We start from the raw sequence: 14,231 nt of genomic DNA, 5'->3' as shown, positions 1-14,231 counted from the left end.
TTTTTTGTGTGCATAATGTTGATGGTGGTTACTGTGTTTGTAAATTAGTTTATTAATTATCTTTTAATAAACCGATCAAATAATTACATCCACTCCAAAATATTTGTGATCAAGAATTCCCAAAATTGAAAACAACCACAAAGCAATTAAAAGAAACTTTGTGATCCTTACTATTTATAATTAAAAGCAACATAAACTCTCACCTATATATATAATGATATACCTTTAGAACGTATTATAAATAATTATTATATCTAACCATATTATTTTATTTTGAGCTAATTTATCTATTTATTTTCCTCGAAAATATTATTTTATTTTTGAATTATATCGACGCTTACAATCTTATATGTAACATGTTTTTTAAAAGGCATTAAAGTGTGTTTTACAATATTAAAATTTTAAAAACAAAGAAACGTAATGCAATATAAATGAACCAGACATAAAATAATAAGAAGAAAAAATTCAACTAATTTTGTAAAATTGTTTTATTATATGATATAGAAATATACTATGAACTATATTTGTGTTTGTCCCAAATTGTATTTTGGTAATTTTTGTATTTGTTCCATCCCGTTTCCAATCGGGAATAATTTTTTTTGTCAAATATCGGAAATATCATATATCGAGAATCTTCACTATTGGGAATGAATTCTCTATACAACTAGAATTCAGGTACAAGACGAAACATGAATTACATCCACTCCAAAATATTTGTATCAAACATGTTTTAATTAATTTATATTTTTTTACATATACTCTTATGTCTTTTTTTTTTAAAAACAAAAGTTATAATATAAATGCTATATCAAGTCATTATTTTTGGGTACTCGGTGTACTAATCAGTTCTCAAATTTGTAACCCGCACTGACCCGAAGCCGATAGTACCCAAACTAAACCAAACCAATATATTGAAAAATACTTACTAGGTTCTATTTTCTAAACCCGTTTAACCAAACTTGATTGGATAATATCCTAACCTGAACGGGTTACCCGAAGGTCCGATTCTACTAAAAATAGGTTTGCAAAAATAATCCATATATACATTATATATTGAAAATTTGATTACAAATTTAGTTTTTGAAATTAACCCCGCACGTACGTGCGGGTCCGAACCTAGTTTTAACTCTTAATAGCCTTTTTATAGTGAAACTCAACAATTTAATTTGTTTACGTAAATAAACATGTTTTCATTGATTATTTGGTTGAATAATGAATATAATAAAAATATATGTCTAAACATATATTTGTTCATCTGCTAAAGCGTTAAATGCATTCTCTATCCAAAATTTCAAGAGATTTTTTTTTGTGCGTTTCAAGTCTCTCCTTTTACAGTACTACAATCCTCCTCGTGGTATAATGAATTTTCCACATGATCCTCATGGTATAATGCAAAAACTCGATCGGTCTTGTGACGTTGGGATTAAAACTAAGGGGGTGTTATTGGATTGAGGATTTTAATAGATTTTAATTAATCCAGGACATTAGTGGATTTAAAAGTCTAATGCATTTGTGTTGACTTTATAATGCATATAAGGTGGATTTGAAAGTCATTGATAATGTATTTTTGGTGATTGTTATGGATTTTTTAAAAAGTTATTGTTAGAAAAAAATATATATATATATCTATAAACTGTGTTATACACCAAAATTATATTAAATTAATAACACCCAGACTTTTACACATGTCACAGAANATATATATATATCCATAAACTGTGTTATACACCAAAATTATATTAAATTAATAACACCCAGACTTTTACACATGTCATAGAAAACTTGAATTAAACTGTATTTGTTTTCAATCCAGATTTTTGGTGTAATTAAAGAACCCAGATGTCATGAACCCAGAAAAAAAAAATTAAAGAATACAAAAAAACACAGATCTGATGAATAAGTGTGATTATATACAAAGGGTTTGAAGAGGAAGAAAGAGAGATTGAACCCAGAAAAAAAAAGGTGATTATATCATAAACCAAAAAAAAAAGTTATAGATCATGAACCCAGAAAAAAAAGTTAAAGAACAAAAAAAAAATTCTCAAAAATAATACATATCTGATGAATAAGTATGATTATATAAAAGGATTGAGAAAAAAAATCAAACAATAATATGTCAAAGGCTAGAGATACATCTGAAGAGAGGAGAAGAAAATGAAATGATTGAGAAAAGTGTGGTATTGTGTTTGTTCATATTTTAGAAGCAAAGTACGTTGAAATCCAAAATCACACAAAATCCAGTAGATATTGAATAACACTAGATTTTAATGGATTTTTAAAAATACCCAATTGAATAACACCTGATTCTTAAATAAATCAAACTCCTTTAAAAACCACGATCCAATAACACCCCCTAAATTAAATGAATTGGAAGTTGGATCTCATATTTCGAAAGCAAATAAAATGGGCCTTCTTAGGAGACATAAAAGCCCAATAGATAGTTTCTTGGTTCAAGTCAAACAACAACCAAACATCATCTCTCTTTTGAGACAGAAGACCACCACATCAACAAGAAACAGAGTTTCTATTCTTTTTTTTTTCCCGACAAAAACAAGAAACAGAGTTGAGTCAGTCAAGTAGCCTAAAATGATCTCTGTCTCTGTCTCTGTCTTCTCACCTCAATTGGCCGCAATTCCAAGGTTTTTTTATCCGACAAAACAAAAACCCAATCTTTTGGTTTGCCTTCATTTTCTCTGATAAAACATTAAAACCCAATCTTGATTGTTCTCAGGAGCTTTGTGAGAATGTCTGCTTCTGCGACTCAAACGACCGGAGGAGTTTCACAAGGTTCCATGGCCATCAAGCCTCCTTCACATCCTACTTACGATTTGAAAGCCGTTGTCAATTTAGCCCTAGCTGAAGATGCTGGTCATACAGGTTCTCTCTCTCTCTCTGTCTCTCTTCACTTGTTTCGGTCTCTAAAGTAAAAAGTTTCCATTTTTATTTACATTGTTGTGGAATTGATGATTTTTGAGTGAAGGAGATGTAACGTGTTTGGCCACGATACCGTTTGATATGGAAGTGGAAGCTTATTTCTTGGCCAAGGAGGATGGTATCGTTGCTGGAATTGCTCTTGCTGATATGATTTTTGAACAAGTTGATCCCTCTTTGAAGGTTTCCCATCTTTCACCCCCTTCAAAATCTGTCATTTTGCTGGAATTTGTATGTGTCTCTTTGGCTAAGTGATTAGTGTTGAATCTCTCAGGTTGAATGGATGCGAAAGGACGGAGATTATGTTCATAAAGGATTGAAGTTTGGGAAAGTGTCAGGGAATGCACATAAGATTGTTGTTGCTGAAAGAGTTGTCCTCAACTTTATGCAGAGGATGAGCGGAATTGCTACCCTTACCAAGGTCTTCTCTTTTTAGATTCTCAAAACTTATTACTGTCTACCGATTTGTGTGGTTGCATTCATATTATTAACCTAGGTGATCTTATATCTTAATGAGAAGGCTTTATTGGCTTAGTATTTGGTTTATGGTAATACATCTATATCCATTCCTTTTTTGGTTCTATAGTGCAGTGTTAGTAATGAGTGAATCGTTTTCATCTAATTGTTTATTGTCTGTTTGTAAGTTATATGGAGAGTTTTTAGATTGATGAGTTTGTTTTGTGCAGTTAATGACAGATGCTGCATGCCCTGCACGTATACTGGAGACAAGAAAAACTGCTCCTGGTTTGCGGTTGGTAGATAAATGGGCGGTACGTTCCACAGTTGCTTTACCGATTTCAAACCCGACCATTGAGACACCTTTGGATTTCTGAGATTATTATCTCTTGATACACCTCAAGTTTTCTTACTTAAGCTTAGGTTCTGATTGGTGGAGGGAGGAATCATAGGATGGGATTATTTGACATGGTGATGATAAAAGATAACCATATCTCAGCTGCAGGAGGTATAGTAAATGCCATCAAATCCGTTGACGAATATCTACAGCAAAAGAATCTCGAAATGGATGTAGAGGTAAATAAGTTTTCTTGTGGCTGCAAGTAGTTACAAGTGAAACATGTTTTAATCACTATCTATATCTCTTTCTACTTGAAGGTGGAGACGCGGACGCTTGAGGAAGTGAAGGAAGTGCTAGGATATGTTAGTGGATCCAAGACTCGGTTGACTAGAATAATGCTGGATAACATGGTTGTGCCGTTAGATAATGGAGACATCGATGTCACAATGCTTAAGGATGCGGTAGAGCTAATCAACGGGAGATTCGAGACAGAGGTATGTCTGTTAGTGTGTTAGAAAGAAAGAAAGATGACACATTTCTTAGTGAAACTACACTCTGATGGAAGACTCTACTCTGATTTCATGATGCAGGCTTCGGGGAATGTTACCCTTGAGACAGTACACAAGATCGGACAGAGTGGAGTTACATTCATTAGCAGGTAAGAATTTTTTTCTTCAAACCGGTTTGATTTACGCATTTGGAACTTTGGTCAGATAAAAACTGAAAGAATATATGAATGCAGCGGAGCTCTGACGCATTCGGTGAAAGCACTAGACATATCTCTGAAGATCGATACAGAGTTGGCTCTTGAGGTGGGAAGAAGGACAAAACGAGCATAAAAGAGCATATATGAGTTCCACGTATTTTTACTTTCTTTTATTACCGGCAAACACAGTAAAAAATGTAACCAATAAGGTGAGACAAACTTATAAAAATTTACTGTTTCTTGATGTAATAAATAAACTCTGAATACATATATATAGTGGAGACATGCATGGATGAATATTGAATAAGCTTTCTCTCAAACGTTTTAGCGTTGTTTATGTACATAGAATTTGCAAGAAACGTTGGGAAGCACTCTTTCTAATAGCGTATATATATTATCTAAGCGACGGTGATCTCGCTCCCTCCCTCTCTTTCCGCCATGAAACTCACTCGTCTCTGAAACATACCAATATCATCAATCAGTCAACATTGTTGTATACAGCAATTTATATTATTTTTTTAAAAAGTAAGAATCTAAATTTGTGTAATAATTTTGTCCTATCTGGAAAGTAACAACAACAACAGTATAAAAGTGTTAAAAAGTAAGCATGCAAAATTTGACCCCAACAAGCATTTCTCTATATCTACTCCAACTTTTCCGAAAAAAGTGCTTAATTTTTAACACAACTAAATTCAAAACTAGCTATTTGCCACTCTAAGTTAGTAGTCGCCATGTAACTACAAAATATTTTTGCTTGTTATTACCAAAACCATTTAAAAAAAAAGAGAGAAATAAATATAAGGAACATACCAAACGGGATTTGACTTCTCTCGTGGTGGCGGCGTTGGAGACAGTGGCCGTGGGCTCTTCTGTATTGTGAGGCGGTTCCTGGTGGTTCTGTTTGGCCATAAAGAGAGCAGCTATCTTTTGGGTGGCTTCGGCCTCCGTGGCTCCTTCCCTTACGAGCCTTTCAAGCTCCGCCTTGGGAACCCTCACCTTCACCCTAACCGCACCTCCTTCTTCTTCTGACGTCGTCGTCCATCCTTCTGCTGGTTTGAGTATGGAGAGATCTGAAGAGGATCTACGGGCAAGCATGAGGCTCTCAAGCCTCTCCTTCGCACTCACGTGGATTCCCGATCTTACCCTTCTCGGTGGACAATCTTTAACAGGCTCCACCACGAAATATAGCCGCTTCGCCTGCAACCTCTGCTTCCCCTGAACCCAAAAAACATTAAACGCCTCAGTTTTTGTCCATCAAAACATATGCATGGTTCGTATAAGTTCACAAGAAAGTACATCATACTATATATAGTAGTTTTGATATATAAAAATCATACCTCAAGTGGTTTGGCTCGGGCACCGTAGTGCTTGACGGATTCGGAGTCTAACACAACGTGGCCGGGAAAGTCTTTCAAGACCTCCTCAGCCGTCACCGGAGTTTTCAGCTTAAAACTCTCGCCGTCTATTTTCATGATTTTGGTCGTTTTCTTGCCGCCTAAACTGTTACCCATCTTATGCACCCCTAAGATCAATTGCTCTCCCCACAACCAAACAAAAACGGATAATAAAGGTTAATACGGAACCTTGAAATGAGGGCAGTGAGACAACAACTCGGTTGGGGGGTTTTTAAATGATGGGGTTTGCAGACATGTGCAAATTGGGTGGTCGATTTATATAGTTGTAGTAGATAGATACGTGGAAAAGCTGGTCCATTTTTTTTAATGTCAAAATTAATGGACAATTTACCTTTGACTAGCACGATACGATTTTTTACAAGCCTTAGTTAATTTAAATGATTAGGATATGCTTTTAACAATTAATATTTCGAATTTTGTTAAATTATAGTATATACTACTATTCAACAAAAGATTGTACTTGTGTGAATCACCTGCAAACTATTATTAATCTATTATAGCTTGTAGTGCCATGTTTATTTGAAGAGAAATTATTATTATTTAAAACAGAAGAAAAAATCGCCGTTTTCCTATTCAAACTTTTTTTTTTTCTTCCTATGCCAACGTTGAAGTTGTTGCATTTTTGTAAGAATCGCCGTATTTGACTCAGTTGATGAAGGTATAAATGTCACCATAAAACCCCAACATTGTTATAGAAAGACAGGCTATATATATATATGTTAATTGAGGATCCCTTATGATACTATTTAAAATGAAAATAATTAGTGATAAAAGTGCTAACTTTTTGGGAAATGGATTCTAGGTTGGAAAAAACAGGACTCTGTAAGCAATTTTCAACTTGACAACATCATGCGGATGCGTTACAACTCTTCTACTCTTGTGGACCATATACATCAATGCTTTGATTTGATTGATATTCGCATGCCTTATGCATACATGTTCAAAGCTTAATGGGTTGGTAATTTGCGATAATCATTGATCTTTTGCCTTTACGTTGATTACGGAAGACAAAAGGTGCATGCCAAAGAAAATTACATATTTCTCTCATTTACTATATACTATAGATGCACATTTTTGTCGATGAAATCTGAAAGTGTACTTGTCAGGTACATTTGTAAATACACTTTACACACAGGTGTAGTCGTGTCTAAATTCTTAATTATTAATTATGATCCACTAACGAGAGAGTTAAAAGGTAACATGCATATTATTTGGTTGTGGACCTAACCGCAAGTGTCGACTGATACTACAAAGATGAGAAAAGAAAAGTCCAAAATGATGGTCTCCTTTGCAACTTGGAAAGCTCATTAAATACATAACAGCTGACACAATATTTCCACATACTCCTAGCTTTATCATATAAACTATATATATAGAGGGTTCCCAAATATCATTAATCATCGATTATGAATTGAATAGTGTACAAATAATCACGAATTCATAATCGGGTTGCAAATATTTCCACATATACTCCTATCTTCATCATGGGGGTTTCCAAAAATCATTATATCATCATCGATTATGATTTATGAGTTGTATCAGTAGATTTTTTTTTTCCTATATCAACTTGCCAATTATTTGTACACTACATATTGAAAGTCAGTCGGCATTTATGTAGCTTGATTTAAAGAAAACAAAAATTAGGCTACATTTTTGACGAAATCATAAGATAACCTGAACTTGTGATCACATACAATAATAATAACATGTTTATATATGCAGTATAAACGCTCTATATACAAATACAATTAAACGTGGTTGTTTATAAATGCTGACAAGGAGAATCTAGAAGTAAGAAATGTTCAAAGAACGTGGCAAGACCATGAGGGTTATTATCCAAACAAAAATGAAAAGACCATGAGGGTTAGTTAAACAAGTACGTAACGTAATCACTGCGTGAGAAGCATATATATGGGCCCTTAATATCGATAAATATGTAACTTGTAAGCTCACGCAGTAGCATTTCCTGCGAAGTTGCCTTACCTCGTCCACTAATAATGACTTAAAACATTTGAATCTTTCTTTATGGTCAATATCGGTCATCAGTAAGTCTTAAAAATATACTTTTCGTCTGGAATGGATTTGAGGTCTCGAAATACATTCAACAACAGAGGAGTAACAATTTATTATTATCGATACAATATTGAACATAATCTATGTACGTATTAGTACTTTAATTAATAGTATAAAGATTATTTTATAATTTGCTGATATATGGATACGTACGTACATCGTGGTTCAAATTAAACAGCTACAGCAATTAAAACACATTATTTACACGTGCATCATCCGGTATATATAAATATATATCTCGTAATTCGTAGTTGTTAAAAGCATAGATCATAATATCCTTTTGTCCGGACGATCTTTGATGATAGTTGTTAAAAGCATAGATCATCCATCTTGGACGTAACGTAAGGAACAAAAATTCAACAATGGTTTCTATGAATCATACTACTTCCGCTGCTCGACTTTCGTAAGCACCTGAGCTTCACATGAACCGACATCACTCTTGCAACAAAGATGGATCTTTTCCACGTAATTAACTAATTAAGAGTATCAAAAATAAGAATAACAAACAAATATGGTGTTGACCCGGATCGGAGTGTGTTTCCTTGATAAGCAATCTCTATAAGTCGGATATAGAGATTTCCTTATTGTTACAAACAAAAGACTAGCTAGAGTAGAGAACTAACTAACTCATATGATGATCATATATATCATTTCCTAGCAGCTGCTAGCTGCTCTCCTAAAAGCAGCTGTTGTAACGGAAAATGCACATTTTGAGCTTTGTACGTTGAAAATGATCGATTTTGATCATTTGTATAAATCAGAGAGCTCTCGTGCTTTAAACGTGATCATGCATACATTTAGACCAGGTGAGGAGAAGCGAACTAGTTAGCAAATGGTAGGGCCACAATTTATTATTACATTTTATAATGATGAAATACAACATGAAAAGAACAAACCATGACGACAAACTCAATAACCATTGGACGACCTGAAAAAGATGGATTGCTACTCAACCAGTTGTATGACAAAGAATAAAACCGACTTATACATCAATTTGTGTGAATTGTTTATGGAAGACTCTTATCTCAATATATGGTTTGCCCATTTCATAGTTTGATCTGTTTTAGTTTCAATTTGGCATTTTAATTCTCTTTTAGCCGTAGAAGCTCCTTGCCCCCCTTAAGCTTTTATAGTTAATTTTGTTCCATTTTGGTAATACAACTTCACATTTTTTTTTTTTTTAAAAAGAAGCTGAAACACCTAGAAAACGGTTCAAATTTTAGTGGGGAAAAAGAAATATATATCAGTTAATGATGCACTCACACAGGAATTAAAATTTAAAGACCACAAAATTCACATACATAACCGAAAATGTTAAACCGGACCAAAAAACCCGGTAAAACTCAACATTAGAATTGTTGATCATAGAGAGGGAGAGAGATGGATGAGTCAACGCTGGAGCCCCGACAGCAAACAGGTAATGTTATTAGGGATGTCATATGCTTATATAATAGCACACTAATCTGGTAGTGCGGTACTTGCAAATTTGCAGGTAAAGCTAAACAACATGTTGTTCCACACGGCTCGTATAAACTGCTTGGCATGGTCACCAAACAACATCATGGTTGCCACTTTGCGTCATTGTATACGAAGTTGACAAGCCAGCTTCGAGTCGCATAACTGTAAGAAAGAATGTGTCTGATGACTCACTCTACTTCTGTAGTCAGTCAGGCGATAAATGTGTCTGATGAGTGTTTGCTGTTATTTTCTCTCGTTTCAACTGAAAAACTAGTGAACTAATATTATGTGATAATAATATTATGGTTTTGTGAATGAACTCTTCAGAAGAGTTCTTAAAGCCTAGCTCGATTTCTATATCAATTTTCTCAACTTGTTGCAAGAATAATGAGACATCATGATCGTCTGGGTGTTCTTCCAAACCATAGTACCCTCGATTAATCTTCACTCTACCCAAATTGAGTGTCAAAACTCAAGAATCAAAATATACAATACAAGTATAAAATATCATCTCTTAATACAATCCAAAATCATAACCATCCTCTTCCTCTTCTTCCATTTGGTCTTCATAGAATTTCTCATCTGTGTTCATCTCGTATGGTGCTGCGTCATGTTCTTCATGTTCTTCATCTTCTTCATCTTCTTCATCTTCAACAGTCTCATGCTCTTCCTTGTTCTTCTCTGTCACTGTCTCGGTTTTCGATTTCTTCTGTGACTTCTCAGCTGGCTGAAAGAAGAAACAAGAACAAAATTGTATGTATAGACCTGGAAGTGATGAGAAGTAAGGAAACAAGAATAAACTTACGCAATTAGTATCAAAGAGCTCGTCCAGGACATTGTAGTTGATTAACCCACTGAGTCTCTGTGCAAGACTCAAAATCAGAAACACAGGAAAACTCCAAACGGTTTCTATCGAAAGCTATATATATTTTTGACAAAAGATACAAATAGATATTTTACCTTCCTCTCAAGTGTTCGTCGAACTGCTTCCCCGACTGTAGCTGGTGGAGGCGCGTTCTTTGCTTCCTCAGCACGTTTTTCTCGCTTTTCCTTTCTAGATTTCGCCACGGCTGCTTTAGAAGCTTCGTCAAGGTTGCCCGAGTTTAAAGCCTTCCGGGCTGCTTCCTTCGCTGCTTGCTCCTACCAAAACAGTATAAAATTCTTCTCAGAGTGTCTGAATCCAAGAGAAGATAACTATAGCCTATATATATTAACCACCTTAAGATAGTCTCTGTTTTCTAGATTCCAGCCCATCGTCTTCAGCTGCGTTTCTTTCTCATCAAGAAGAATATCATCCACCTGGTAAGTATTATGACCAACGAATCAAATGTTAATAAGTTAAAACTCTAAGTACTAAAAGACTGCTCCATTTCATGTCGACTTAATTAACATCTAATACAAGACAAGAAAGCAAAACCATTGCCCACCTCAGAATCATCGGCGTCAGAAAGGTTGCCTGATTCATCCGACGCCCCATCTATTTCTCCATCTCCTTTCTCTGGAACAATGCACGCACACAAAGAGCTCAAAACAATAGCTAATCTGCTGCTGATTATTAGACATCATGCAAGTACACTACTCACCCTGACATTGTTTTTCCCTTTGGCTTACATTTACTTGTTCATAGCTACCAGTTCCTCCCTCGTTTTCTTCTCTAGCCGCTTTTTCCATTCTCTCTTTCTCTGCTCGCTGGAAAGCAGGAGGATCCGACCCACCAACAACTCCACCAGAAATTTTAATGAACTGCCGGAAAAATTATTTCTGATTGTCAGCTCTCGATCGGAGCCATTAATTTGTCGCCAGTTGCATAACCTTAAAATAAAAATGGAAAGAGACAAGTCCGGAGACTTACATCATCGTGACAGTCCTTACATAATCCATAACCAAAAGGTTTTAAATCCTTATGTTTACAGTTCACTACTCCTTCGTCAGAATTTGATGTTCGGGTATAAGTTTGTTTACGCAATATGTTTTCGCTTTTATCAAGCTCATCAACCTAGACAAGCATGTACAAAGAATTGAAAAAGGATCAGCATAAACTCAACAAGTAATAATATATATGAGGCAAAAAAAAAAAATTGACAACATCTAATATATTAGCGTATAACTCTACAATTAGAAACGATTTGTAACATAATCCTGCAACTCACAGTTAAACTTGCAGCCTCGGTATTAGCAAACTCATTCAATCTTTTGGTTATTGTTGCTTCACACATATGCACCGTTTTTGCCTGAAAAATATTTAGAAACACACACATCAAATCGAAACATCTCCTTGCTCTCTCATCTTTATAACAATACAATATTCTTTAAAAAAGAGGCTTAAAAGATCATATTCTTACAATATCTGCCCTAGAGCACGTGATACCATGAGAAAGTGCAGCTATGTAAATTGCTGCTCCACATATTCCACTTGGTTTCCGGCCGGTCTGCAAAGCCAATAAATAGTTGGCCAGCATCAACACAAGCCATAATAATAAATAACTCTAAGACAAAAGAACATGTAGGAAACTATCCTTGTAACAATAAAAATCGCACCTGCATCCAATCTCTCTTCATACTAGATATAATGCTTGTAACCGTTTTCAAGAAATTTTTTGGAATATTGTTTGCACCTTTCAATAAGCCTGCAAGTGTATAATGAAACAAGGATTTGATATAACTGTTTGTATTTGGACTGATATGTTCACACACACCAACTAAAATATATATAAAAAAAAATAGAATGTTGTGCATAGATAAAGAAAAAGAATGGGAGCCAAAAAGACGACATACGTACTGTTTACGAATCGAGGAATGTAGATTGAAGGATCAACAAGCTCCTCATAGTTCCTGTTTTCCACAAGGTACAGCAATTCGCAGAGTTGCAAGTAGACAGAACCTAACTCGTAACTAGACATGAAACCAATATATACCAGCATTACTCAGACTCTGCATGCAGTAGTCTTAACAGGCACGCTAATTAGGCTATCAAATAAAGAGAAAAGTAGTATGGAAAGAAAACAACTCATCTTACACGCTAACTCGAAGGTAGCTTGAAAAATCAATAAGAAGTAACGGAATTTTCTCTGTCCTACCAAGTAAAGAGAAAGTATTTTGGTTAACATATATACAGCGAAATAAGGCATCACCCGTAACATCATAACTCATCAGCATGATATATAACGAGGGAAAGAAATCTGTAAGTAGGATTTTACTAAGATTCTAACCTGCAAGTCCTGCAAGTCAAGTAGAGACAGGAAGACTGTACAAGTTCAGTTCTGCGCCCTTTAGTGAAGTTTTGGTGAAGTGCCATCTTCAGAAGATAAATACAAAGTTAGACAGAATCCTGACAGATTGACTAATAAATAATATTCAGACGATATGTAAAAACCTAAACATCATACTTCAAAGAATTTGGCAGCCGTCTCAATCAAATAATCTTTTTCATCACCAATTCCCAAGGCATCTTTCAAATTCCTTAACTCATCTTTAGCTGCCAAAACAACAAAAGGTAAAAGCATGTCTCTGTCAGAGCAAAACAAAGGATGGCCTCAAATTTGGCAGGATGTGAAATACAAGTAGAGAATAAGGAGTGAGGAGGCTAAAAGATGAGCCAGCAGTGAATGTGTGCAAGTGGTAAAGATCAAACCGAACATAAACGAAAGTTGAAGACTAGCTAGATCATGTATCAGTGGCAGTACTATTAAGGCCAGGCCAGCAGTGAAGAGAAGAAAGTCTTATTATACCTATTCTCAATCTCCTTTCACGTGAGACTGAAATCCCACTCTGAACACTCCTCACAATGTTACCAGACGCTTGGCTCTGCAGACACAGAAATAAATAATTTCAAACCACTAGCTAGGGAGAAGAACATCATCATCTTCATATCTTAGAAGAGATTTGGCAAATAATAATAAATATATAGTCTATTTGATCACACCACCACCACGTACGTGGATTCAATTCATTCTAGGTCTAAATAAGAGTGAGCTTTGCGTAATTAGATAGACCTGTCCAGCCGCATTCTTAACGAATGTAACATCAGTAGAGAAATTGAAGTTTTCCAATATCCTCCCACATAAATCACATGCCCTACAAAAGCAAAAGCTCATCATAACTCGGAGCTATAGAAACCGCAAGTTTTAAAAATCCAAAATACTTACAAACCACCGTCAAAGGGGCGAATTCCGGGAACATTCTTGGCACAATGGTTACACCACACCATGGCTGCCCCTTCTCTAAAACTCAAAATACAGTACTATTAAGGAATTAATATTTGAAACAAGAGTGATTTCATTGCTACGAAAAGCTCGCGAGCAAGTGTAAAGGGAATATTCATTCGTGTTTGAAAATATAAACTCACTGAATATATAACCAACATACCCGTGCTAGCTGTGACGGTGACGGCGACGGCGACGACGGCGGAGGCGCGGAAGAAGGCAGAGAAAGCTGAGAGATTTTGCGATGTGTAAAAGTGTAAAGTGTAACGCAAAAGTTCGCCTAGGATGTTAAAATGGGCCATAATTTCGCGGGATGTAAAAATGGGCCATAATTTCGCAGGCCTGTCTTATAAAAATTAGCTTGATCCTTATAATCCCAACCGTTCGATTCTTTTTCAAACTTTTTTTTTCTTCTTATGCCAATTTGTTAAATTTTTGTAAGACTTAAGTTATTGACTCAGTGAATGAAGGTTTAAATGTCACCATAAAACGCCCAAAATTGTTAATTGAGGGTCCCTTATAATACTATCTAAATTGAAAATAACTAGTGATAAAAGTGCTAACTTTTTGGGGAATGGATTCTAGGTTGAAAAAAACAGGATTCTGTAAGCAATTTTCAACTTGACAACATCATGCGGATGCGTTACAAC

At 35.2% G+C, this 14,231-nt stretch overlaps 3 protein-coding genes across 4 annotated transcripts; 1 reads left to right on the top strand and 2 right to left on the bottom strand.

Annotated features, from left to right (window-relative positions):
• Positions 2,587-4,753, top strand: LOC104710041 (nicotinate-nucleotide pyrophosphorylase [carboxylating], chloroplastic). Its single transcript, XM_010426577.2, has 9 exons — positions 2,587-2,639; positions 2,732-2,877; positions 2,981-3,114; positions 3,206-3,352; positions 3,618-3,701; positions 3,811-3,963; positions 4,045-4,221; positions 4,318-4,385; positions 4,470-4,753. The coding sequence occupies exons 1-9, from the start codon at positions 2,587-2,589 to the stop codon at positions 4,564-4,566; spliced, it is 1,059 nt and encodes a 352-aa protein (XP_010424879.1). The 3' UTR covers positions 4,567-4,753.
• On the bottom strand, positions 4,657-6,092 carry LOC104710042 (uncharacterized protein At1g66480-like). The gene is made up of 3 exons (XM_010426578.2): positions 5,771-6,092; positions 5,244-5,648; positions 4,657-4,888 (listed from the first exon to the last, which is right to left on the bottom strand). Exons 1-3 carry the CDS (start codon positions 5,942-5,944, stop codon positions 4,832-4,834), a joined length of 636 nt encoding a protein of 211 aa, XP_010424880.1. The 5' UTR covers positions 5,945-6,092; the 3' UTR covers positions 4,657-4,831.
• Positions 9,790-13,846, bottom strand: LOC104710040 (transcription factor IIIB 60 kDa subunit-like). Of its 2 annotated transcripts, none has more exons than XM_010426575.1 (18): positions 13,745-13,846; positions 13,525-13,599; positions 13,372-13,453; positions 13,108-13,183; positions 12,766-12,854; positions 12,589-12,674; positions 12,396-12,452; positions 12,159-12,271; positions 11,918-12,006; positions 11,722-11,808; positions 11,530-11,610; positions 11,232-11,375; positions 10,963-11,122; positions 10,807-10,877; positions 10,598-10,678; positions 10,340-10,519; positions 10,185-10,241; positions 9,790-10,106 (listed from the first exon to the last, which is right to left on the bottom strand). In XM_010426575.1, exons 2-18 carry the CDS (start codon positions 13,584-13,586, stop codon positions 9,894-9,896), a joined length of 1,728 nt encoding a protein of 575 aa, XP_010424877.1. In that variant the 5' UTR covers positions 13,587-13,599; positions 13,745-13,846; the 3' UTR covers positions 9,790-9,893. The 2 variants fall into 2 exon arrangements, with proteins under 2 accessions (XP_010424877.1, XP_010424878.1); XM_010426576.2 differs by having other exon boundaries at positions 13,525-13,619; positions 13,745-13,830.

The sequence above is a fragment of the Camelina sativa genome, chromosome 9, assembly GCF_000633955.1.
Source record: "Camelina sativa cultivar DH55 chromosome 9, Cs, whole genome shotgun sequence".
Lineage (NCBI taxonomy): Eukaryota > Viridiplantae > Streptophyta > Magnoliopsida > Brassicales > Brassicaceae > Camelina > Camelina sativa.
This window is presented reverse-complemented; position numbering and strand designations above follow the sequence as displayed.

What these genes read in the sequence shown, in the direction of transcription:
- LOC104710041 (XM_010426577.2), top strand. Translation starts at nt 2,587, where the DNA reads ATGATCTCTGTCTCTGTCTCTGTCTTCTCACCTCAATTGGCCGCAATT. An exon ending in CAATTGGCCGCAATTCCAAG is followed by an intron (nt 2,640 to 2,731) that starts GTTTTTTTATCC and finishes GATTGTTCTCAG; the next exon opens with GAGCTTTGTGAGAATGTCTG. An exon ending in AAGTTGATCCCTCTTTGAAG is followed by an intron (nt 3,115 to 3,205) that starts GTTTCCCATCTT and finishes TGAATCTCTCAG; the next exon opens with GTTGAATGGATGCGAAAGGA.
- LOC104710042 (XM_010426578.2), bottom strand. Translation starts at nt 5,944, where the DNA reads ATGGGTAACAGTTTAGGCGGCAAGAAAACGACCAAAATCATGAAAATA. An exon ending in CCCGAGCCAAACCACTTGAG is followed by an intron (nt 5,649 to 5,770) that starts GTATGATTTTTA and finishes TTTTGGGTTCAG; the next exon opens with GGGAAGCAGAGGTTGCAGGC. An exon ending in GAGAAGTCAAATCCCGTTTG is followed by an intron (nt 4,889 to 5,243) that starts GTATGTTCCTTA and finishes GGTATGTTTCAG; the next exon opens with AGACGAGTGAGTTTCATGGC.
- LOC104710040 (XM_010426575.1), bottom strand. Translation starts at nt 13,586, where the DNA reads ATGGTGTGGTGTAACCATTGTGCCAAGAATGTTCCCGGAATTCGCCCC. An exon ending in TGAAAGGAGATTGAGAATAG is followed by an intron (nt 12,855 to 13,107) that starts GTATAATAAGAC and finishes TTGTTTTGGCAG; the next exon opens with CTAAAGATGAGTTAAGGAAT. An exon ending in GTAAGGACTGTCACGATGAT is followed by an intron (nt 11,123 to 11,231) that starts GTAAGTCTCCGG and finishes TTTTTCCGGCAG; the next exon opens with TTCATTAAAATTTCTGGTGG.